At 42.4% G+C, this 26,743-nt stretch overlaps 1 protein-coding gene across 2 annotated transcripts in view; it reads right to left on the bottom strand.

Annotated features, from left to right (window-relative positions):
* Positions 1-26,743, bottom strand: part of LOC146004971 (uncharacterized) — a 628,831-nt gene that overhangs the window by 32,432 nt on the left and 569,656 nt on the right. Inside the window, exons 1-2 of one of the 2 annotated variants that reach the window (XM_083144051.1) lie at positions 25,858-25,955; positions 13,636-13,746 (exon numbers count right to left, since the gene is read on the bottom strand). In XM_083144051.1, coding sequence (XP_083000177.1) covers positions 13,636-13,693 — 58 coding nt within the window. In that variant the 5' untranslated portion in view covers positions 13,694-13,746; positions 25,858-25,955. Of the gene's footprint in view, positions 1-13,635; positions 13,747-25,857; positions 25,956-26,743 lie in introns of those variants that run through there. The other variant, XM_083144050.1, reaches the window with a different exon arrangement.

The raw sequence follows: 26,743 nt of genomic DNA, 5'->3' as shown, positions 1-26,743 counted from the left end.
ATGGTTGTCGAGACCATCGAGATAACAAAAGTACTGTTGGCCCCCAAGCCTATGCTCCCACTGTCCCCCGACGATCAACGTAGACACGACGAGGCCATCGCTTGCCCTGTCTGCGTCGAGGAGTACACCGCCAACAACCGTAAAGTCCAACACCACGATCACTTTAACGGTAGGTACGTTGGTCCTTGGTGCAACGATCACAACCTAATGGCCCGGGACCCGCGCTTCATCCCTGTGTTTTTTCACAATGGCTCGGGATACGACTTCCACCATCTGGTACCTCACTTGGGGTACGACGACATGCGAATCAACATCCTGGCGCAGAACGAGGAGCGTTACATTAGCTTGAACAAGTGGGTTCGAATCCCGGGATCACACTCTACCGTCGAGCTTCGCTTCCTCGACTCCCTGAGGTTCCTCCCGGCCAGCCTCGATGCTCTCGCGGGGAAGCTTAGCTTCGAGCAAATACTCATCACCTCTGCGAATTTTCCAAACTTGGACGCCGGTCTCTTCAGGCGTAAGGGGGTCTACCCCTACGAATACGTCACAGACCCTACCAAGTTCGCGGAGACGTCACTACCTCCTCGAGCAAACTTCTATAGCAAGCTGCGAGGCTCGGACATATCTGAGGATAACTATAACCATGCTCAGTCCATGTGGCGCGAGCTGGATTGCCAAAATCTCGGGGACTACCACGATGCCTACCTCAAACTTGATGTGACGCTCCTCGCCGACGTGTTCCAGACGTTCCGTGCAACTGCGAAGACCATCTACAAGCTGGACCCTGCATACTTCTACAGTCTTCCCGGACTGGCCTGGTCGGCCATGCTTCTTCTTACTAAATCAGGCTTGAGCTTCTTTCGGACGTGGACATGATGCTGTTTGTAGAACGTGCCGTGCGGGGTGGAATGGTCCAGGTGTCGCAGCGATACGCACGCGCCAACAATCACCACATGGCCACCGGTTACGACCCTTCGCAACCGTCCAGCTACATCATGCACACGGACGTCAACAACCTCTACGGACACTCCATGATGCAGCCACTCCCCTTTGGAGGCTTCGAGTGGGCCGATCCCTCCAACTTCGACGTTGAAGGTTTCGACGATTTGGAACGCGGATTTTTTGCCGAGGTGGACCTCGAGTTCTCCGAGAAGGTGCAGGATTTGTTCTGCGATCTTCCGCCAGTCCCGGAATTCAAATGCCCGCCCGGCTCGAACCAAGCAAAGCTCATCATGGACTTTGTGCCCAAAGAGCGTTATGTCCTGCACTACCAAAACCTCCGGTGGTTGATGAAGCGAGGGGTTACCGTCCGCACGGTACATCGAGTTTTGATGTTCGAGCATTCTCCATGGTTGAGGCCATACATCGAGCTCAACACCGAACATCGCACAGTCGCCACTTCTGATTTCGATCGCGATTTCTTCAAGTTAATGAACAATGCGGTGTTCGGGAAAACTATGGAGAATGTGCGAAATCGTGTAGATGTGAGGCTAATATCAAACAAAGCACAATGTCGCAGGCTCGTAGCAAACCCGTTATTCAAATCAAGGACCATTTACAATGAGCAGCTGGCTCTGATTCACATGAAGCGAGGTGAGGTGAGGCTCACCAAGCCCATCTACGTTGGAGCCACGGTTCTGGATCTGAGCAAGCTACACATGTTCGAGACGTACTACGACATATTACGTGCACACTACGACCACAACATCTCGCTTCTCTACATAGACACGGACAGTTTAATATACCAGGTTCACACAGCCGACGCGTACGAGGATATGGCCACGGTTCCATCTTTGGTTGACCTCTTCGACACCTCGGGCTATCCCCAGCCGAACCGATACGGCATCCTGGCTCGCAACAAGAAGGTGCCCGGCAAACTCAAAGACGTGAAGGACGGTGATGTGGCTCTCAAGAAAGCCGGTCTTTGCGCCAAAACCTATGCAGAAGGATCCATCACGAAAAAGGCTAAGGGTGTGGACAGGAAGGTCGTCCAAGAGTACCTCAAGTTCGTGGATTACGTCAAAACCCTTCAAACTAGGACGTCAATTGCAGGAGTGGAGCAGCGCATCCAGAACGTCGACCATGTGTTGACAACCAACCAGGTGAGAAAGGTTGTCCTGGACGCACGCGACGACAAGAGGTGCGTTCTGAAATGTGGGATTCACACGCTCCCATGGGGCCATTTTCGTTTAGAAATTAGCTTCGAATGTGGTAAATGGCATGTATGTATGTATGTATGAAAAAAAAAAAACAATTTATGTAACAGAAGTTCTAATTTAATATAGCCAAAATATTAGAACAATAGTGTTTATCTTCAAATGCAAAAAAAAAAAAAAAAAAACAGGTGGAGGTTTGGGATTTTTAGCGGGACTAACTCCCTGCCGCGCCCTACGGGGTGAATATGGGGCACACGCAGGGCCAAAGGGGAAGTTCCTTTGTGCGTTCAAGTGTGATTTATTTCTAAAATGCATTAAAATTAATTTTTTTTATTATTATTTTGTTATTCCAGATTATTCTCACAAATGTAAGAAGGTGTTCCTCGCAGTACATCCTAAACATTGCGTTGCAGGTTAATCTAATATTTGAACCTGCGGTCAGTATAATTTTTTGAGAATTATGTGATTTTTTTTCTTGTACTTAAAACTGTTCGGTCACTCTTTCATTTTTGACATCATACACAAAAGACTTCTCTTCAATCAGGATGACGCTGCAGAGAGTATCGGCAGGCAGCGCGTCGTGGAACTCGCACACGACCTTGATGTTGGTTCGATCGTTGACCACCACCTGCTTTCTCTTAGATGTGTTAATGACGAACATCGGCCTGCGTGTTTTGAATTCGCTGGGCGCGTAGTACACGTCCACGTTTCCCTCGGTCACGCGTTTGTAAGCCGTGTAAGCTTCGTAAAGTTTGAGGTAATCGTTTTTGGTCATGTCGAGGTTGTAATTCTCGCGCGGGAACACTTCGTTCCTACCGTTCTTCAGATAAACGTTCTTGATCTTGCAGTCGTCGAATTTGCTGGAATCTTTTTCCTGATCGTTATTGCGTCCGGTCTGAAAGAGCACAACGACGAAATCTGGCATGTCGAACTGTATGTTGTTAAACTGCGTCGTCACGTCGAATTCCATGTGACTTCCCGACGCCATCTTCTGCACGCACTGGTAACCGTGAAAGTGAATCGGCACCTGCGGACTTCTCAAGATCTCCGCTTTGTACTTGAGGGCGTAGTTCGTTTCGTATTCCACCACCGGCATTCTCAATTCCATGCTCCGGATGACGCACTTGGCCGCTTCGGGTAATGTGTTGGCTATCGGCGTGGTGCCGTCCGGACCCAAAGTAGCGTATCGCATCAGTGCGTCGTTGTCGTTGGCCGCTCTTCGAAACGTGACGCGCAGTCCTCCCTTCCACATGATCTCCTTGTAGTCCGAGAAGAAACCAGGCAGCAGACGCATGGGAAAGAGCACCGTGTGACTTGTCGTCGATATTTTGGTCCCGGCTTCGAATCCCCCGGCCTGATAGTATGCTGCGTCCGTTTTGGATAATTTCAACGTTCCCACTGCCGTCGACGTGATGCCTGGATAATCTATTCTGTCGATGACGGTGTTGTGTTTTCTCAACTCCACCTGCGAGAACAGGTGAGGCACGAAGTTGTCCATGAGTATCAAATTTGCTGCTGCGGGAAACGCGTCTCCGCTTTCTTTCTTCACCACGTCGAATTGAAGGTAGAGGTCCGCTCTGTGAGGATGAATGAACCCATCGCCTACGTCAACGTCGTATTCGATCTCCCTGTTTGCCTCGTTAAGATTGGCGAACGTGCGACGGTTGGGAGGGAAAGATTGCAATTCGTAACTTTCGATTTGCTCCATTTTACATGTATGGTTATTTATTATACGTTGATCTCCACGATGGCCGTCGTAGTGGCACCTGCGAAATCCACCACGTCTCCTTTCTCGTTCGTCACCACCATCTCTATGTCGTCTATGCGGTTGCGACATACTGGAAAATAGATCGGCGAAGAGGGCGTGTAGATGATCGGTTCCATGAACTCGGAACTTGGTTTGAAAGTGGCTATGATTCCCGTCTGCTTGTGACTTCCTAATAATCCGTCCGAAGATTTCGTGATCATGCCTTCCGCCACGTTGCAGTGTACGTTCAGAGTCTCTATGGCCAAGAATTTAGGAATGTTGGTTGCTACGTGCTTGATGCCAGCTTCGAGTTTTGGGTGGTTGTTCTCGAAACCTAAAAGTTCTCCCATGGTGCCCAGGTCCACGGTCTCCGTCGCGGATAGGATTTCCACTCTGTGCGTGACCGAATTTTGAGAAAAGTACGTGCCTTTGGGTAATTGAGCTTGCAAAGTGGAAAGATTGTATTGGCCTGGCGTGACGACGATGTGTTCGCTTCCGACGCTAATTTTGTTGTTGTGCTGCGTGACGTTAGGTATGAGGTACATGCTGTAGAATGCACGCAGAGCCACGGATTTAGGATAGACGATGTCGTCGTGCAGCGTGAGTTTCAAGATTGAAGATTCGCTCGTGAGATGGAACACACCCATCCTAGTGATGCTGTTTGAGGTTCCACAATGCTTTCTGGAAATCCTCGATCGTAGGGTTATTTATTTTAGAGAGAAACGCGAGCACGGAGAGGCAGAGATGACCGCAGTTCACGTCTCCGAAATTTTGAATGCGTTCGTCGTTGTAGTATATAGAGGTTTTGTTCGTTTTCAGATAATGAATTAAATTTGTAGGTGGAACACCTCCGAAAGAATCGAAAACGAATGCTTTATTATTATTTTTGTGGTAACATATCCAATGCGTGCCTGGATTTTCTTGACCGTCCAAGTTGACTACTCCGCATTTTCTTCTTTTAACGCTTGAAGGTAAAGAGTCGGACATGAAAACTCCTCTGAAGTGGATGATTTGTAACGGTTCGATCAGAGATTCAATGTCTCGGTTGGTGAGTGCTGTTGTTTCTTTTTTTTAAACTTTTTCATCACGCCCTTGCCCCTTTTCTTCTCCATGGCCAGGTTGTGACGTTTCTGATCTTCCAATTCCGCTTTGTTCTTCTTCGAGTCGATGACGGTTTTCGCGATGGCGGCACTTCCGCCAGCCAAACTTCCAACAGCCCCCAATGCTGCCAGGATGGCCGGGATGCTGAATATGAAACCTCCGACCATTTGCTGTTTCCGCGAACGCTGCAAGCGTCTCAATTGAGGTGTGCTGAGAAGTAATTTCATTCCGTGTCCTTTGCTCAAGCAAGAACGTTTCTTCTCGCGTTGTTTCTTGGTGAGTAACCCATCGAGGGCACCTAGATTTTTAAGATTGGAGTATGGTATCTGGTACACGACACCCTTGGGCTTCATGTTGATGCTCTATGTGTTATTTTTACGGTATGTTATTTATATATATATTCTGAGATTTTTCTCGTGTAGTTTTTTACGGTATGTTATTTATATATAAATGTTCTGAGATTTTTTTTCACGGCCTCGCAGTCGTTACACAAATTCTATTACGTGCTTCGTTTTCTTGCCAAGAAGTTCCTTTGTCCCCTTGTACACGATTCGAGTTTTGTTCTCGATTAAAATAGATAGCTTCTCGTCGGATAACATGTTAGCGTATCGATCTGGTAAAAATAGACTGTATTGTGCGTTGAGCAACAGGCGTACCTTGAGACCATACTGGGTAGAAACGATTGAACCGGAATTTATCGTGTAAGGTTTGTCGACTTCCAATTCCTGAATTTTTACATACTCGACTGACAAATTTAGCATTTGTTTTAATGCTTGGAGATCACTCATTTTTTCAGTCGTCATATCAAAAAAAAATTTCAGAGTGTTAGAGAGAAATTTAATTGTTTTTTCACGATGTGTGTTATTTATATATACCGAAGATTATTTTTTACGATGTGTGTTATTTATATATCAAGTTTTTTTTGACACGTATATATATTATTATTTTTTAACAGAGGAAGAAAATCCGTGCTTCGGAAAACGCGATGATGTGTTGTTATTATTATTATTTTTTACTCTATGTTATTTATATTCCCCACCCCAATTTTTGTTTTGTGTTCATATCGATGGTGGTACCCAGTGCGGCGACCCGTTCACCCAACGATGCGTCTCTGCTCACGAACCTTTCGAAAGCTTCATGTTCCAATTTTTTGTCTGCTTCGTGACGTGCGTCCAGATCCGTCTGCGTGGTGTTGTAGGCGATGTCTTGATCTTTGCATGCCGCGTCCAACGGATTCACACCCTTGTCTCCTCTCTCCAATCTTTTCTCGAGTTTGGTACCCGGTCCGCAGTACTGGTAGCCAGGTAAATGCATCTCGAAAGGTAACTTGTTGATGATGTCGTTCACGAGCCCCTTTCCTTCGGCCACGTTCCAAAATTTCGGAGGCAGCGTGTTGATGATTTTGATCAGGTAACCTATGCCCTTGTCGTCGTTCACGATGAAGTTGGAAAGTTTCGTGCTGATCATGTCCACGATGCCAACCTTCTCGTTGTAGAAATTACGGTTGCCTGCATTCTCTTCGCCGGCTATCACCAACAATCGGTCCACGAGTTTCCTTACGTCGTCCACCCAAACGAATTCTTTGGGTAGCGTGTTGTAGCGTTTGACGCCGCTGCCTGTTTTGACCTGGTTCCAAATCGGTTTGATGAGATTCCTGTACTTCTCGCCGCTGCTCGATTTCACCCTATTCTGCGAGGCGTCGTTGTTCTGGTACAAGGCATCCGTCATGATCAGAATTTCCTTGTAACTCTGGTAATCTTCGTCGGTGTAATCTTTCGGCTGCTTTTTGGCAACGAGTTCCCACAGTCCCACCGTACCCGGATACCTGGTCCAACTATCCTTCTCGCCTAAATTAACTTTAATGTCGTTGCCTTCGAAGGTCACCTTCGATTTCCCAATCTTCCACACCACACAACCGCCTTCGTTGGTTTCCATGCTGGGATACAATCCGAACACTTCATTCTTGTCGAATTTCCCCGTACTCAGGTAGTCTCGTGCCAAAGGTCCCAACTCGATTTTATCCGAAGACGACGACGTGCTACCTATGGCTCGACGTCGTGGCGGTGCATCCTTCAGTTCGAACGGCGTCGAAGGGATGCTCGAAATGGGCGTGGGTACGGCGTAACTTTTAGCTGCGAGCGGTACGAGTTCGTTGATCAATTTTTTATTTTGTTCCGTGACACTTTTAATTTCTTTACCTAGACCGCTGATGGCATCGATCACAGGTTGATCCTGACGTTTCTTCTCTTCGTAGAATCCGCGATTCTCGGATTTCCAACCTTTGAAGCGTTTCGCGAGGTAATCGCGAAGCTTGAGATTTTCGTCTTCGATTTTTCGTTTCGTCATGACGTTATTTATACACGTCGTTTCTCACAACGTTGCAACGTTTAGAAAGTCGTTGATTTTGTTTCTGTATTTTCCGTCGTTGGGTTTCCTCGTCATGTCGATCGTCGCGAATCCGAAATCGTCACCGTTCCAGCAAGTAGAGCAGCAGCGTTCCGAAAATTGATTGTAGTTCATGTCTCCGCCTACGTAGTCATCGTACGCGTGCTTGAGGTTGGTGTGATCTTGACGAAACAAACATATGAAATTAGCGTTGTCGCGTACTAACTGTTTTGGAATTTTGGAAAACGTTTGAGCTAGGTAGAAGCAATCCATTCCTTTGTGACGACCTTGCGTGAAAAAGTTACGAATTTCATTTTGATTTTCCAGGATGGCGTCGTCGAACACAACGACTGAATTTTCACGACAATCGTCGAGTGGTTTTATTTCCGAGGCGAACGTTGCAATGTCCAGACCATCGTACAGTTTCATCAGTTGCTGGTATTTGGATTGCTCCAAACTTTTCGAGAACACGTACAGGTGCCTGTTCTTCCAATCTAACCAATTCGGTGCGAGGAGAAAATTGTCCACGAGCAGTGTCGTTTTCCCACACCCCGAAGGACCTACGATCAGACAGCGGATGCTGTCGGGAAGCAACTCACCGTTCTTTTTCTTCGTTTGACTTTCCGGATCCGGTAGACGCTTCACCACGTTCCACGTACTCACAAGATCACTTCGTTCGCGTCGATCCAACTCTTTTCCGGAAGTCCCAGCCATTTGACAAACAGTTTGTCACCTTTCCTACGCAATACTTTCTCGATGAGGTACGTGTCGGGGTGTTTCGTTTTAGAGAGTTCCTCTTCGTAAAATCTTCCTTTCAAAATCTCGCCGCTACTATCTTTTATTATATACGTGTGTCGGTTTCCGGGTAAAACTCGAACCACCGTAAAGAGTTCCGTGCTCCAATTTTTTGTGAATCCCTTCTCGAAGGTGCGTTTGAATTTGCTGATCCTCACCCGGTCTCCAATTTTGTATTTAGCTTTTTTTGTCGTGGGTGTGTACTTTGGACAGTAAACTGTAGAAATTAAACGCTGCTCGTCAGATTTCGTAACGTCAGCTGGCTTCATGCCTATCGTTCTGTGTACCGTATCATTATAGGTGTCGACGAGTTCCGGCAGGATGTCGACCCATTTGTAATTTCCCCGAAGCGTGAATCGTTTCCACATGTGAGTTTTCAAGGTTCGATTGAATCTTTCCACGATGCTGGCTTTGATGTGACTGAAGGTCGAATAATGTCGAATGCCATGTTTTTGAATAAACTTTTGGAATACGGCGTTGTAAAATTCTTTACCGTTGTCCGTGTGCAGAAACCGAGGTCGTCTGCCGCCGCTTTCGCGAAAAATTAATTTGAATGCTTCCGTGACGCACGATCCTGTTTTCGCCTTCAAAGGTAGAGCCCATGCGAATTTCGAAAATGTGTCTATGACGGTGAGGAGGTACTTGTTGCCCTTGTTCCATTTATGTACGTTTTTCAAATTGCCGCTACTCATCTCCACGAGGTCGCTTTGCCAGAGGTCGTCGATGCCCTTGGTTACTACAGCCAAACGTTCGTAGTTGAGGCGTGAAGGTTTATGCAATTCTTCGACGATGGCTTGCCTAGACATTTTTTAGAGATTACGTTTGAAGAGAAGCACCAGCGTGATGGGATTCAAAGAAGGTGGCACCTCGCTCGTGTCTTGAATGATCAGCTTATCGCCGGCACTCACGTCGAAAACGGTGAGATCTTCGTCTTCGTGTATTTCATATATGTTGCGCGTTTCGTTCCAACGTGCCAGAGGAATGTTTCCTGCTTTCTGGACACCACGATTCAATATTAAGGTCATGGTAGGAACGCTAGCTTTTCTGCCGTGAGACCAGTACGAAAATTCGTTTATCTGAATTGTCCCATCGAGGAGAAACTTGTAGTACGGATGATAAGGATGCAAAATGTACAGTTTGTTACCTTCGACGAACGTGCAGATTCTCTGTTGATTGGGAACGCTGTTGATTTCGATGGCTTGCAAGGTGAACAATTTGGCGAATTTAGTGTCGAAGGTGACGAGATTACTGTGAACTTGTCCGAGTTTATTTTCGATGGGCAGCAAATGCTCGATTATGGTATCCGTTACGGTAGAAAACGACGGTTTGATTTTCACTTCCACGTTCAACTGCTTGTAGTTTTCGTTGAGTTCTTGCAACTTGGCACCGAAAGAGGCCAGCGTCGATTCCTGCGTGGATTCCAGCACTCCAACTTGATCTCTGATGTTGACGACAATGTTCTGAAGGTTCTCGACTTGATTCAATTTCGAGCTCTTCTCGGTAAGATCGTTCACGATGCTTCGCATCTCTGTAAACTGCGTGTGAAGGTCGGCGACGCTCTGCGAAGTGGGCAGCGTCGACACCAGCGAACTAATTTCGTCTCGAATCTGTTCCACGTTCGCCGTTTCCGTTTCTAGTCGTTTCAGCATTCGAGATATGTTTCTTTTCAAAGCGTGCAATTCTTTGGAGGTGGGGAGATTGGCCACCCTACTCTCGAGATCGCTCAATGAACTTTTGATGTCGCTCGAATCGGATAGTGCCGTCACCGCCGTTTTCAATTTTTCCAAATCTTCGCTCGAAGGCACGCTCGTCCGTAACGATTCCAAGTCACCCTGTATGTTGTCGAGTACGTGATGAAAATGAGCGAGATTCGTTTCGACGTTCAAATTTTCTAAATATTCGATCTTCTGCTGAACCGTGCTCAACGTGTCTTGAATGCTCGTCAACGCTCTCGCTTCAGCGTGAATATTTTTAATTTCTTCGTTGATCAATTCCAAGGACGCCTGAAGCGTAGCGATGGTGGTTTGAATGTGTTCGAAATCTCGATACGCCTCCAATTGAATTTTTATGTTCGCGACGCTTTTACCGATGACCTGCAGTTCGTCTGACGATGGTAGGTTCGTCATGGTATCTTCCAAAGTCTGCAACTTGGATTTAATTTCTTCCAACGTGCCGGTGAATTCTTCTTGTAATTTGGAAACGACGACATGCAAGCGTTCTACATCAATATCTTTCACGACGGTTTGAAGTTCAGAGAAATTCTTTTCTATTGCGGAAGTTCGTTCTTCGATTTCGAGTTTCAATTTTTCCAAATCATCATTTTTCGATTGAAATTGTTGTAATTTGGCCAAATCATTTTGAACCGAATCCACGCTCAACTGTATATTTTGAACGATGTCGTAAGAAGGTACGTCGACATAATTTTTTATCAGCGTCTTCAGTTCGGAATCGATTTTCAGAATGGGGTCGAGACATTGCGTTTGGAGCGTAGCGATTTCCGACTCTAAACTTTTGTTTAAGGTCTCCTGCAAAGCAATCAAATCACTCCTCAACTTCTTAACTCGAATGTCCAACATGAGAATCTCTTCCGCATGGTCTACACGCTTGGTGTTGCCGAAAATGTCGTTAGGCATTTTTGGTTAACGGTTATTTATAATAGGATAGACGATTCGTAATTCTACGAAGAGAGGAATAAGTTTGTCATAATCTCCGAGGAGTTCCATGTAAAGATAATCTCCTGCAGAAACATCGTACGTAATGTTAGAAAGCATCTTGTCGTGCTTAATTCGAAAAATATTCTTGCCGGTAGAAATTTTGATTTCGCCTGCGTTTTCCGGATTCACGGTGATTTGAAGTTTCCCGTCGATCGGAATTTCGTAGAAATGTAAATTGTTATTAAAAACATAAAACATCTTGCCCACATCATCATCCAATTTCGTCCATATGCTGTTAAGGTGAACGATCAGTAAACCATTAAGTTTAGATAACACGGAAGGTAAGAGGTTATTGAAATTTGGCGGTGCAGTCTCCATGTTGATCTGTTTGCGGAAGCCAAAAAGATTCATTGTCCTTGTTAGTTATTTAAGAATACGGTCAAAGTTTTTTTTTTGTAATGACAGGCAAAGTTTTTTTTTTCCACATGTATGTAATGCGATTTAGGAGGAAGATCGTGGCCTACCTATTTGTTGAATTTGTGTCATTGTGTTAACGTTGATAGCACACGCAGAGAGAGAGGGAACAAAATTGTCGTTACAAGCACGCGCGCGTGTGTGTGTGCGGCACATCGTCCCCGAAAGAGGTTTCCAAAGGTCACGATATACAAACATTTGGCCCCGGACTTGGAAAATTACGATAAGGTGCATTCATCCTTCGAGGATGAGGGAGAGTACATTATTTACTCATCACGCCGTGTCAGCGCAACAAATAAAAGCGCGGAACGTGGAGAAAAAATAAGTTTTTGAGGTATTTTTGACCCCTCAAATGAGGTTTACAAAGGTCACGATATAGAAACATTTGGTCCGGGACTTGGAAAATTACGATAAGGTGCATTCATCCTTCGAGGATGAGAGAGAGTACATTATTTGCTCATCACGCTGTGTCAGCGCAACGAATAAAAGCGCGGAACGTGGAGAGAAAGTGGTCACAATACAAGCGCGTGTGTGTGTGTGGCACATCGTTCCCCAAATGAGGTTTGCAAAGGTCACGATATACAAACATTTCGTCCCAGACTTGGAAAATTACGATAAGGTGCATTCATCCTTCGAGGATGAGAGAGTGTACATTATTTACTCATCACGCCGTGTCAGCGCAACAAATAAAAGCGCGGAACGTGGAGAAAAAATGAGTTTTTGAGGTATTTTTGAACCCCAAATGAGGTTTACAAAGGTCACGATATACAAACATTTGGTCCCAGACTTGGAAAATTACGATAAGGTGCATTCATCCTTCAAGAATGAAAAAAATGCATTATTTGCTCATCACGCTGTGTCAGCGCAACGAATAAAAGCGCGGAACGTGGAGAGAAAGTGGTCACAATACAAGCGCGTGTGTGTGTGTGGCACATCGTTCCCCAAATGAGGTTTGCAAAGGTCACGATATACAAACATTTGGTCCCGGACTTGGAAAATTACGATAAGGTGCATTCATCCTTCAAGAATAAGAGAGTGCATTTACTCATCACGCTGTGTCAGCGCAACAAATAAAAGCGCGGAACGTGGAGAGAAAATAAGATTTTTTTTTATGAAATTTTCGTAGGTTTTGCAACACTGCGGCTCACTTCAGTGAATTGAAGTGAGTTTTTTGATGTTTTGGTGCTGTTTTCTTCGCTGAAAAACATCATAATCGCAATAAATGAGGCGTAGAACGTCGTGAGAAAATGAGTTTTTGAGATTTTTTCGATCCTCATTTAATGTTGGTGAACCGAGCCACTACACCTACTTTCCACTGTTGGTATGTATTTTATAAATATAATTTCTTTATTCAATATTGTAGTTTTATTTCTATTTAAATCCGAAAGTGTATGCCTCATTTGCGTACACCCTGTACATCAATTGTTTGTCTATTTTTTCCCCAAATGAATCGATATATCGTCATGAAATCTTATTTGGATGTTATTCATTGCGTTAGGGTATTGGCTATCACAAAGGTTCAAGAGCAGCCATGGCAAAATCGGTAGGGTGTCTGACTGCTACGTGGGAATGCCTGGTTCGTCATTTAAGGTGGAATTTTCCCAGTATTTTCCTGCATGTTTAGTAACTCTAATATTCACCCAGACTCTAGTAAATGGGTACCTGGCGGTGAAACGATCGGAGCGTGGTGCTGGTCACACCACCAGGTTGCGAATATGTCGAGGTCTGAATTTACATCACTCATGATTCTTCACGGCATGTTGGAATGAGTGAGGTTCAGTACTACAAAATAACGTCAGCAGCTCTGGGGAGAATGTTGATGAACTGTAGTGGTGGAGTGAGCCCTCAGACAATACTTTTGCATGAAACTTGTGAGGCCTTCTCGAAATTTTAGTAACAATATAGACAACCCCCGTGGCGGAGAGGCTAGCACATCACGCTACGACGCCAGGGATTACCGGGTTCGAACCCTGGCCCGGACATGGATGTTTGTGAGTGTCCATTCAGCAAATTTCATCATACCATCACTCATCCCCATCTTCTCAAATTAGCCAAAAAGTGGCACAAAAAAGCTAGGTAAAATAAACCAAGTCAAATCAAATCAAATTTAATAACAATATAGCCTTGCAAACAACTAGTTTGACTTTACCATTCAGACATTCAGGATATGAATACCTAAAATCTTACTTTGGAGCAGTGGAAACGTATCTGTGTTGTATAAGTCGTCGAAATCGAAAATTGACTATTGAGGCAATATTTTTGCATTTGCTAGATTTCGAGAACATTTGTCATTTACTGTACAGCTGAAGAAACTTTTACTCACGGTTGTAGTTGGAGGAGATGATTCCGATTTTTCCCGCCACTCGCCCACCAACTGGCATTTTGACGGCTGATCGTGGAGACGGGAGAGGACTTCGAGTATGACCACATCAACCTACAAAGAAACAAGTAAACACTGAATACACTATAATAATAATAATAATAATAATAATAATAATAATAATACCTGTGGTACATAGGCATGGAAAATATGAAGGGTAACAAGTGGAGTATTAAGAGATTTGTGCACAAAGTTACATAAAATATATATCATACACCAAAAGAGAGATTACTACTTAACATTTCATACATGTGGGCATATATGTTATAAAGAGTATAAAATAATTATAAAGTTAATAGAAAAAAGCTTTTCGAAGCATGGCAGGGGTCTTTGATCAGTCTGTTTCCTGTAAAAATCTCTTTAATGAACTCAAAATAATAACTGTAGCAAGCGTATATATATTTACCTGTCTAGTGTATACAAAATAAAATGTACATAATTATAACGAAAGACACATTGTGCACAGATACAATACAAGGTTCTGTTACAAGCTCGACACACCATCAATCAGATTAAGTAAAACACACAATAGTGTTGTAATCCCGTTTTACCTGGGATCTGAGGTCACAGGGAAGTTTCATTTAAACATTTAGGTAGAGCTTAATAATATCTGTTGGCTGAACCTGCTCCGTTAGGAGGGTAGAGATATGGAAAGTTGGTGTAAAGGTTATTCACGCTTGTTCATACCTGGTAGGTGTGTGTGATGTCTTGTCCTGATGCTTCTCGCAGACCGAATCGTGAAAGTTGCCAAGGTTCTATCCAGCGAACCTCAGCTCACCACACCGAGCGATCCCTCGCGACTGGTAGCATGCTAGGCAGCGGTAACTCCGTGTTCCATCGTCGTAGTCCAGCAGTGTAATGTGTTGTAAAGTAATCAGACTAATTATCCATGTTGCGTCGATGAGTGTCAGAATCCAAAAGAGCGTAGCGTCGATGATAAGCGTAGTTCGAATGAGAGCGAGCTCCGGGTAGGAGCTTGCTTTTATAATCTCAGGCGTCGAAAGGTTGTTAAACCTTTCGAACACGATGGATCTTGTTTAGATCCACGCGTTTGCCTTCAGTTCCTTGTTTAACGGAAGTTACAAGTTAGCGCATTCTTGGGATCACTCGCTGGTCGGACAAGTTCAGGAAATAAACAAGTGTGAATATTAACATGACGATGTTTTCTTGGTTTAATAATCTCCATATCTCTACATTCCCCTTGTTGAAATAATCGATGGTCGACTACCTCGTCCGGAGTAGGTTATATTTAAAAATTATGATTTATTAACATATCAAACTCGTAGAAAACCAATACAGCAAGTCAATCACCAGAAGATTCACATCACCATAAAAAAAATCACCAGAATAGTTATATCATCAAAAATAACGTAGTAGCACCAAACACCGTTGAGAAAAATATAAAAACACGTAGAGAAAAAAAATGAAAACTGTAGGTTATAGCCTCCTTTAAACTCAAAAAGTACGAGCACAATAACTAAGTTCTGAGGCATGGGTATAAATAATTACATAAGTGTGACACTGAACTAGTTTTGAATGAATGATGACAACACGAGAATAAAAAAAACACATGTCAGCACAGTGTGAAGAAACGCCGGGAACCGCACGCGGTTGTATTTACTCTTTGCTGAGTTCAAAGTACACTCGGCAGAACACACGATGCGGAGCGGAGCCTTGAGGTAAGTTAACATGGCAACGCTGTAAACTTCATGTCACCATAGGCTGGACGTTCTTTGCAGCGGACGATAATAAAAAAAACACAAAAGAAAGAGACGTATCTCTAATCCAGTATGGGTAGCATTCATGGGCACAAACTTTGGCACTGTAAAGGACATGCGTGTGTACTAATAGCGTGTGCCTTACGGTAGTTGAAGTAGCTGAGCACCGGAACACTTTGAGCCGATGAAAAATAACATATGCATCATATGACGTCAGGAAACAAGAGCAGGATGCACTCAGTGGGAGGGGCCTTGGCGATGTAGGTCGCCGTGACGTCATGGGAGGGCAGTCTGGAAGTCAAATTTGCGATGGCGCTTCGGGGCAAGAAACGTCCTGAGTAAGGCGCTCCACATCTGGGTCGCGGCGTGGGAGATGGAAAAATCAGCCATGGGGTCCAGACGGGAACGGGTCCTTTGGTGCTGGAATTCCACAAAATCGTTGTCGGTCTCTGCGATGAGCCTAGGTCTCTCGCTCGATGGTACAAGCCGGTGGTCGTCATGGGTCCGGTAACATCCGTGGCGATGAGAATGAAACAAGCGCAAAAAAAGGAAAAATTAGGAAAAAGCAAAAGGTAGTGGAGCAGAGTTACAATAAATGATGACGGGTTATAAAATCAATTGAAAAAGGACTTTCAGATAAAACTGGTGAATTATTTTGGGGGGGAGGGGAGGTAATATCTAATTTGAATGACGGCGAAGGGGCGTTATTACTTATATGACGTAGAGTTTTGAAGGCGACCTGTTTATGATTAACAGGTTTACCTGAAGAAAAGTTCGCCGGGGGCAACGGGGGGGGGAGTGGGTGGAATAATTCCATGTTGTAAGAAAAGTTCGCCGGGGGGGAATGGGGGGGGAATAGGTGGAATAATCGGCCTAGCCGGAATAGGGGCCGGGGGCGACGGTGGCTTGACCTGAGGTGCCGGAAGTCGGCGTCCTTTCGAAAGAATGGTGGTACATTGAGTGGAAGTATTTATTTGTTTCGTAACAGAGGTGAAAGGGGTCGGTGGAAGAGGGGGTGGTGTGGGAATGACTGTCGTCTCCGGGGCATATGAAAGTGATTGTAAGGCAATTGGGGCACTGATGGAAGATTTCTCTAACCGTTGTTGGGGTGTGGTGACAGGTGATTTGGGGGAACGACAGCAAGATATAATTAATAATGCCAATAAAATAAGTATGCCGAGAAGAGCTATTACGATGGATGCGATAATAGCATAATGAGCTGGAGACATCTTGTTGTAGGGGTCTGACATGAGAAAAGAAAGGGGAATTTAGCGATAATAGAACGAACTAAGTGATTACGAGACATTTCCTTCTGTAATATGTGTAAATGTCGTTTATAAAAGCAATTGCAAGAATTTTACGTGTATTGTGGACGAAGGTTTAAGCGCCTTCGATTCGCTGCTAAAAAAAAAAAATTGAAAAAGAAGTGAGAAAGAGTAAGTAATATGTTTGTGTAATAGTTCATTGAAAAATAGAGTAGGTTGTAATTTCATGGGATATGAGCTATACCATGTTGTATGCTATCAATATTTGAACTATAAAATTAAAGAAGAGAGTGGGAACATTTGCCTATATTTATTATATGCTTTATTAACATATTTAGTGCATTGGAGCTTTCAAAGAAGCAGCTCGCGTTACACCTGAGCGTAAATAAAAAAAATTGCTATGGCCAAAAAGCCAAAAGTTCAAGCAACTTCTACGCAGTTCATTTGTTCTTTAAATCGTTCATCTTGTTCTATCTTAGTTCATTCTTTCTTTATTTCCTTGTACTTTTTTTTCTTCATTTGAGCGTATATGTACCAGCAAATGGGGGGAAAAAATATTTGCTAGTTAGAATCATAAACGTGCTAAGTACTTATTAGTCAAATCAGCTAAGTGATATGTTCTGACTATTACCATGCGTTTAATCGCAAATTATAAAATAACATTAAAATATCTGTAAAAATTAATTATTAGGCAAAAGATGTATTATAAATGTTCCGACGATTGAGATAGCATTCTGTAATCCTGATCTTGTTAAAAAAAATAAAAAGGAGTTCGTTCTAACGCAGAAATGCAGTGCGAGCACGGGAAGTGGAAAGAGGGGGGTGGGGAGTCGATGAGCGTGAGAAAATGAAGGATCATGGGATGCTAGCATGTGCAATGTACGCAACGAGGAGCGAGGAGGCTAAAGCGAGTGATAACAGAGTGGAGTGTTAATGAATGTTAACGTATATGTTAGTGGGGTTTTCATGGCACTAGTCGTAGCGGGCTTTGAGTCTAGAAATGGTAATAGTGTCAATCTTTTGTTTACTCCTGCCGTCGATGAAAGTTACTTCGTAGGAATTCTCGTTAACTTTGCGAAGAATAGTTCCTTTGTACTTATAAGAGGATGCAAAGGTTTTTGACACGCCTGGAGTTGGAGTGGCATCTAGAATCCATACATGTTGTCCTGGTGAGTACTGTACTTGCCTAGAAGTGCGGTCTGCGTACTTTTTCTGCTGTTCGTAACGCTTATGCAGGTTGTCATGTGCTGTCTTACGTATGGAAGTCAGGAGTTCAAGTCTCTGTGCGTTCGTCTGGGAGATATTGTCGGGGTTCGAAGGAAGGACTGCGTCAGCTAAGATCCTTGGGTTGTAGCCAAACAAAGTAAAATACGGGCTCTGGAGGGATCCAGAATGGATTGTAATGTTGTGGCTGAACGCTGCGCTAGCTAAATAGTCACACCACGAAGCCTTCTTTTCTAACACAAAAACTCTCATAACTTTCTTTAAGTAACTAAATGAACTCTCAACTAAACCATTCGTGAAATGTGCACAAGTATCTACATATTTTAGTTGTACGCTTGTAATATTAGCTAACTCTCGTAAGAGTAAACTTGAATTGGGTGTTGAACGATCTAAATAGATCGTTTCCGGGATGCCATGAACTAAAAAGACTCTCTCAACTAAAGCTGTTGCTATGTTTTGTGCATAGTGATTAGCCAAAGGAGCTGTAATTACGTATCTTGTACAACTATCAACTACCGATAGGAAATATTTGTATTTGTGCGTTTTTGAAGAGACTAAAGGAAGACATACCTCAATATGAATTCGTTGGAAAGGAATTTGGGCTGGTTGAAATGTTTGCAGCGTATGCGGTTTAGAACCTTGTGGTTTCTTTGAGATCTGACAAGGGATGCAATGTCGAACCTTATCGTACACAAATTTCTTCATATTAGGGAAAAAGTAGCGCATAAGAATTAAATTATATGTCTTCTGTGCACCTTGGTGACTTCCGTTCATTTTGTGTGCATGAATAAGATCGAAAACTTGATTTCTTAATGCATGGGGAATACAAAGTCTATCCCTATAACCAGTTCTGATTTTATTAGTCCTGTGTAAGACTCCATTTTTGAGTACATAAGAATACGAAAGCTTTTCTAGTTTAGGGTCACTAGCTTTGTCTTTGTTTTCTAATACGTCAATAATGTCTCTGAAATAGGGGTCTTTACGTTGTTCTGAACTAATATCAAAATCTGCTGCTTGTGCATGAAATACTTGATGAAAGAATAAGTCATCATCATCATCATCATCTTTCTTGTCATGATTAGTCTTGTCAAGCGGTAAACTTGCACGGGAGAGCATTTTTACTAGCGCTGACATGCCTTATTTCGAAATCAAAATTCTGAAAATAAAGGGCTCTTCTTCCTAAAATAGAACTATGGTGTTTAGTTGAACGAAGATAGGATAAGGCTTTGTTGTCTGTGAGAACCACAAAATGTTGATTCATAAGAAAAAATTTGAAAGTTTTCAAAACATAATATGCACCTGCAATTTCGAGTGAAAATGTGTCAGCTCTTTTCTCTGTGTCTGTTAATGCTCGTGAACAATAGGCACATGGATGTAAATTTCCTTCTTCATTAGGCTGTAACAACGATCCTCCAATGCCAATTCCGCTCGCATCAATGTATACATATGAGGGGCGTTTAGGGTCATAAGGGCGGAGGATAGGGGCGGACGTGATCATTTCTTTCAGTGTTTCGAAGCTCTTCTGGTGTTCATCAGTCCATTGAAACTTAACATTCTTTTTAAGAAGCTTGAATAAACATTCTGTTGGTCCTGCAAAACCTTGCACAAATCGTCGAATGAAATTTACAAGTCCTAGAAAACTACGAAGCTTGCGTTTGGTGGTAGGGGTGGGATATTCCAAAATAGCTTTAAGAATGTGTTCTGAAATCTTAACTCCCTTTTGAGATACCAAGTTACCGAGGACTTTTACTTCGGTAAAAGCTAGCCTACACTTAGAGGGTGATAATTTAAGGGATGCTGTTCGTAACTTTTGAAACACTCTGTCCAGTATGTTAAGCATGTGTGGGAGATTTGAACTGTAAATAATAATATCATCAGTGTAAACAGAAAGTTCTGAACTGTCTATTCCGCTAAGGGCAAGTTCGCTTACGCGGTTCATTACACCGGGGGATGTTTTCAATCCCTGGCATAACCTAGCATATCTAAAACTGCCAAGATTGTTAATAGAAAAGGCGGTAATGTCTTTAGAACGCTCTGTTAATGCAACCTGAAAAAATGCACTGGACATGTCTAAAATTGAGTAATATTTCTTTCCAGCCATCTCTGTCATGATGGTTTTTATGTCTGGGGATTGTAAGGAAATCGGAGCTATTATGTCATTAAGCGCTCTCAAATCGGAAATAAAACGGTAAGTCCCATTGGGTTTCTTGACTAATAGAACTGGGTGTCGATAGGGACTCCCTTCTCAGCGCTCTATAACACCTTGGTCTAGTAATTTCTGAACTTCCTGTTTCATGGGTTCTCGGTAATGAAAAGGAATAGGGTAGGTCTTAGCATACACTGGGGTGTCATCTGTCAGTTTGATATCATATTCCAAAACATTAGTTTTAGTCAATTTATCCCCTGGTAAGAGAAAAATATCTGCATACGTGTATGCGAGCTTTAGGATTTTTTCTCTTTCTTCTCGGGGAATATCAGGGTTAACTGTGAGGAGGGAGGGGTCAAATTTCTTTTGACTTTCACTGATTTGTTGCTTCACTGTACTATTTTCATTACAAGAGTATGAAAATGCGACATCTTCGTTTTTATGTTCCCAAACGGAAGTAACGTCAGTTAAAATTTCACATGTCGATATTTCGCCTAATATTGTGTCACTTTCCAAAGTGATTGTGGTTTCCGTAGGGTTGTGCATGTGAATGACAGGTGACTGCGGGTTTACTGCAGCATTGGGAAGGACTACTGGATGGTGGCTCATAAGGGAAGCAGATGGTGTAAAAAGTACAGGCTTATGGGTATTAGGTGTCGTAGTGGTAATGTTCAAATTGATATAAGTCTTGGATCGTGGACTTAACTGAACTGTGTTTGAAAGGGTAGCTTTTCCCTCATACACATTTACATTCTCAATTTGAGTGAATATGTCATGGGACAGCTGGTGAGTCTTGTACTTTGATCTTAAAATACTATAATCTGGAGTACGTCCTAAATGATAGAGTTATTGTGTTGTCTTTCAACGACATTTCGCACCTCTGCGTTCGTAAAAAGTCATTTCCTAAAAGGGGACGGACATTAGTTGAATCTACTATTCTAAATGGGTGCGAATATTTACGCTTTCCAATTATGATAGGAAGAACTACAATTTCAGACACACTCAGTTTCGATCCGGACACACCTTGGATTGTAGATTGTACCTTGTATGTTTTTCTTTCAGAAGGAAGAAGATGGGAGGGATAAATTGAGGTTTGGGAACCCACGTCAATAAGTAAATCTACCTGTTTTCCTTTTATGCTACTATTGATAAAGTATAGGCCATTTCTCTCAATTATAGGAACTTTATCTAATCTGGTATTATCTTCGATTTCGTTCCTGCAAGTCGAAGACGATTTTAGTTTAAACCACTGTCTCGTTGTGGCTTGTAAAAGCAGTTGTCGCTCTCGTGATTTTAACGACCACAGAACTTACAGGCTGATGTATTTGCTTCGTCGCGACTACCCTGATCTCGACGTTGAAACCTCTTGTTACTATTAGCTCTGAATTGGCCTCGTGAGTTCGATCTATAATTACCTCTGTGATTAGCTCTATGATTATTATTATTCCTGTAGGAAGAGGAGTTATTATTCCCCTTGTTGAAACCTCTGTTATGTGCGTTTTGATTAGCCGTTTTCGCAAATTCCAGTACATTTGAGCAAAGATTGAAAAGAGAAGTTGCGTTCATCTGTTCGGTTGAATGCAAAGCTAAGTTCGACATTTGTGACGAAAGTTTATTTATCTCATCACCAGAGGCGGCATTTTGAGCGTGTTTCTCTGTGGCTACGGCTGGTGTCGCCGCGCAGCGGGCACTATCAGAACTCGGTACATGATACATTCCTTGATACATTGCGTGGGAGTTATTGGGAGCGGGATTGGATTGTAGACTTTGGACTTGATGAGTCGATGGTGGGAGAAAAGGAGATGGATACTGGTTGTATGGTACAAACTGTTGACTCGGGTTCAATGGATTACGGGGGAGGGGGGAGTAGACCTGTGCATGCGAACAGCTGTGAAGTGGTGACGGGGTGAATGTCTGGGGTAAGCTTGCCTGTGCAATTGCCTGATCTATTTCCAATTTCTCCTCTAACATACGTGAATTAATCAATGACTGCTGGCGTTCGAAATTCTGTAGGTGGGCAATTAATTCTTCTGTTTTGGCGAAATGCTTGTTGGTTAAACAGCCAATGTATTTGGCTCGCAGTCCCGTGATGATGTAAGAGAGAGTTTGTTCTTCAGTGGCGTTCGGGAAGTATTGCTGGACTAATGCCTTTTTAGCAATAACATAGGTATGGATCGGTTCACTAATCATTTGATTCTTTGCAAGTATTATCTGTACAGGATCTGCTGACAGGTACGATCCCTTAAATAGCGTACTTAGCTCGTCTTTGATATGGGTGTATGTCAAGTCTACAAAATTGGGTCGTTTCTGTATGTCATGAAAATAAGTTAAAGCGGTGTCCGTCAAAAATAAAGGTAACATCTCTTTACGCTTAGCTTCCGTCCATCCTGCGGCGTGTGCTACATTTTGAAACTTAAGGAAAAATGAGTCAATGTCCTTAGGGTCATTTCCGCTAAATGGTGCCGGGTATAATGCAGTGGGGATTGGGGTGTCCATGTTAGTGGTGGAAATTTCTACAGCTACGTTACCAGAACTATTAACAGTGTTAGAGGGAGTTGAAACGGGAGCTGGGGTACTTGCTAAGGGTTGAGGTTGGTTTCTGTCGGGTGTTTGCAGTCCAAGGACAAATTGAGGGTAATTTCTATTAGCAGACCTTAACCGTGTTAGTGGAGGGGAGGAAATTGGGGAGAAAGGACGTGAATTTATTGGATTTGCCGTGATTGCAGTAGCTAACTCTATGATTTGGTCGAGGGAGGAATGTAGGTGTTCGTGCAACGCTATCTGTGACGTATTCATAAACGAAGGTTCGTCGTGCTGACCAAAGAACAAATGAAAGTATGGGTATACAGTTATTTATGTCATTAATATATCGCTGGTCAAATAAGTATAAGCAAGTGTTCTCATTCCTGTGTGAATGATGCTTGAATACATGTTATGCAGAAGAACTAGATTTTGTTGAAAAAAGGGGGTGCTCGTCATAAAATAAAAAGAGGGGTTGTTTTCCATAGGGTAATACACAAAATTGTTACAGGGTCTGACGCATCTTAAGCGTACTGTGGGAGTATGAGTTGGAATTACTAATAAATTACTTTAAAAATGCTCCCAAAGTGGGAGGGAGGGGGGGAGAAAATAATTTAATGTAAAGCAATTCGTACAGGAGGGTACTTAATTGCAAAAAAGGGCCTGAAGCATCTCCACCATGTTGTAATCCCGTTTTACCTGGGATCTGAGGTCACAGGGAAGTTTCATTTAAACATTTAGGTAGAGCTTAATAATATCTGTTGGCTGAACCTGCTCCGTTAGGAGGGTAGAGATATGGAAAGTTGGTGTAAAGGTTATTCACGCTTGTTCATACCTGGTAGGTGTGTGTGATGTCTTGTCCTGATGCTTCTCGCAGACCGAATCGTGAAAGTTGCCAAGGTTCTATCCAGCGACCCTCAGCTCACCAGACCGAGTGATCCCTCGCGACTGGTAGCATGCTAGGCAGCGGTAACTCCGTGTTCCATCGTCGTAGTCCAGCAGTGTAATGTGTTGTAAAGTAATCGGACTTATTATCCATGTTGCGTCGATGAGTGGCAGAATCCAAAAGAGCGTAGCGTCGATGATAAGCGTAGTTCGAATGAGAGCGAGCTCCGGGTAGGAGCTTGCTTTTATAATCTCAGGCGTCGAAAGGTTGTTAAACCTTTCGAACACAATGGATCTTGTTTAGATCCACGCGTTTGCCTTCAGTTCCTTGTTTAACGGAAGTTACAAGTTAGCGCATTCTTGGGATCACTCGCTGGTCGGACAAGTTCAGGAAATAAACAAGTGTGAATATTAACATGACGATGTTTTCTTGGTTTAATAATCTCCATATCTCTACAATAGTTATAAGTATTTAGGAATTAAGTTATACAACATGTTGCCAGAAGCTGCTACAGTGTCTCTCTTAAAAAAATTAAAAGTATACTTCAACTTTGGTTAAAAGAAAAGGTCTTCTACAAACTAGAAGAATTCGAAATCCATCCCAAAAATGATTTAATATTCTAGAATGTATTGTATTGTTTATTTCCTGTTTTATGTATTATTGTTATGTATATTGCCACTGCCATATTTATATTATTTCATCATCACTAATATTATTATTGTCCTATGTCTACATACTCTTACTTTATATACGCATATACTCTCATATTATGAAAAACTCAATATGCTGACCAACGCAGAAATTTATTTTATTATAAAACATAAACTAAACGTAACGTTCCAACCTTCTAGCAAGGTCTTCTTCAGACTCTGCACCAAGTACAAATGTAATAAGGTTTCTAATAGTCTGGAGGGGAGTAATGTTTCTGTATATATCGTCCTGTTTTGAACCTTATTACATTTGTACTTAGTGCAGAGTCTGAAGAAGACCTTGCTAGAAGGTTGAAACGTTACGTTTAGTTTATGTTCTATAATAAAATAAATTTCTGCCTTGGTCAGCATATTGAGTTTTTCATATCATGGGAACAAGGCTTAATGGTGTTATAATCTCATATTATCTATAACATATTGTAGTTCCATGTAATCCGTCTCTATATATGCAATTATATATTTACGTACATACAATAACAAATATGTATCCAATAACTGACAACATCTATTGCATTGTACAGTCATGGACACTTCTGGGTTGTAACGATTCCGTTGAAAGTTAATGGAATTGTTATAACCCAGAAGTGCCCGTGACTACAATGCCTAACGATGAAAAAATGTATTGTATTGTATTGTATGAATAAATATGTCATAATTAAATATGATAATAACTACAGGTATTATTAGCTAATGTCTATTCCTTCTGTATTTTGCAAATTCAGTTAGACTATGAAGTGCCTTGTTTAGCAAGTAGTCTTTTATAGCTAACGTATGGCGTGGGTGTTTTATAATTGTGCGGGAGGTTATTATGAAACTATATTCCAGCATTTAGTGGCGTATTTTTTGATAACTGCAATATGGACGCTATTCACATCACAGTGAAAAATCACTAAAATTATCCTTATCTACAAAGAAAATCCAAAACAAATTCCGATCATTCTAAGAACTGAAGTAATTCAATTGAAACTATAGCAATCTCTACAGCTGGATGTGAACGAGGAGCCTCAGCTGCTCAAAGAAGTCACTTAGAAGTTACAGTATTTCCGAACTAACTTTTCCTAGACCCTCGATGCAGAAAACTTGGAGGAAAGAAAAGGATCAGGTTCAAGCATCACAAATCAAATGGAAAACGGCTGAATCTGCTCGAAGTCGTATTTAACTGATATATTCCATTCAAAAACTAAATATTCTTATAGTTTGATTTTACGTATACTTAAAGTTCGATTGATGATATGTGTTCCATTCGATTGGAATAGATCACAAATCTATGAAATTAGATGTTAAGCAGTTAATGCCCAATTATAAGCATACATTAAACATGTAAAAACGACATATTCGTATGGGAGCTGAGGAACTAATTAACCGACTCTCTAGCCTTCTTAAACCCGAAGGTTTGTGGCTGCAGCAACACTAGCCTTCCATCTGTCCCTCTCCTGGGCAAGACCAATCCAAACATTTCTATACTTACTTATTTCCTTTAGGTCCATCTCAACTTTATTCCTCCATCTTCGTCTTGTCCTTCCTACAGGTCTTTTACCATCAGGTTTCCCAACAGGAATCCTGTAAACTCTTCTTTCCTATCACATTCGTGCCATATGGCCTGCCCGCCTAAGTCTTCCTGATTTAATCAATCTCATAATATCTGGAGAGGAATACAAATTGTGTTGTTATAAAGTATGTAACCTTCTCCACTCACCTGTGTCCTCAACCCTTTCAGGTCTAAGTATTATCCTAAGGATTTTATTTTCAAATTCTATTTCTCTGGGAGGTTATGGCAAAAATTGATAAGCTTACTGGGATAGTAAACTCACTAAGTCCACCACCTGGTAAAATCACAAATCGCACTCTCCTCCCAGATTATGTTTTCCTAAGATAAGTGCGTGTCGAAAGGGGAGTTTTGGAGGTTCAATCCCCCCTCCCCCGTTGCAACAGGAAATATATGTGAAATAGTAATACTAAAAATAAAACATGTTAAATTGACATTCTCTATCCACTTCTTTATACTGTAATAATTATAAAACTTGCACAGTCTCATTAAATTACCAGCAGATGGCGATGAATTGCTGTGTAAAGAACCGACTACGCTATGTTGTAATGAATGTGTTTCTCAAACTTTAAATTCACTCAAGTAATAAGAATAAACTCTAAACGTATACTTACTGTCTAGTAAAGTAAGTAGAAGCTATTCACGTAAAACATAGTGATATTGCATCAAGCAATACACGATACGTAACTCATGTATTAAAGAGAACAATGGTTCACCTGCCAATTTTATTGTACATAAACAGTTCCTTCTTCGTTTGTAGAGGAAAACATAAACTTCAGTACAATTCGACTACTGGGCTTTGTTTCTACAGTATCAACAAGCATTAATATAAATTTAATGTTTCTAAAATACATGCAGGGCGCAGCCAGCTAGATTATTTATAGATTATTTTTATCGGTATGCACAGTGGCGGCGATTTTATTCCAAATCTGGATGGAGGTGCAAGGTGCCAAACTGAGGGGGCAAGGACGGTTTACCTTTGCTTTATACATACGGTTTAGCATAGTGAGGTGGCAAAAGTTGGGGTCAACTGCCC

This window comes from Lepisma saccharinum, chromosome 22 (genome assembly GCF_977018435.1).
Source record: "Lepisma saccharinum chromosome 22, izLepSacc3.1, whole genome shotgun sequence".
In the NCBI taxonomy this organism is placed as follows: Eukaryota; Metazoa; Arthropoda; class Insecta; order Zygentoma; family Lepismatidae; genus Lepisma; species Lepisma saccharinum.
This window is presented reverse-complemented; position numbering and strand designations above follow the sequence as displayed.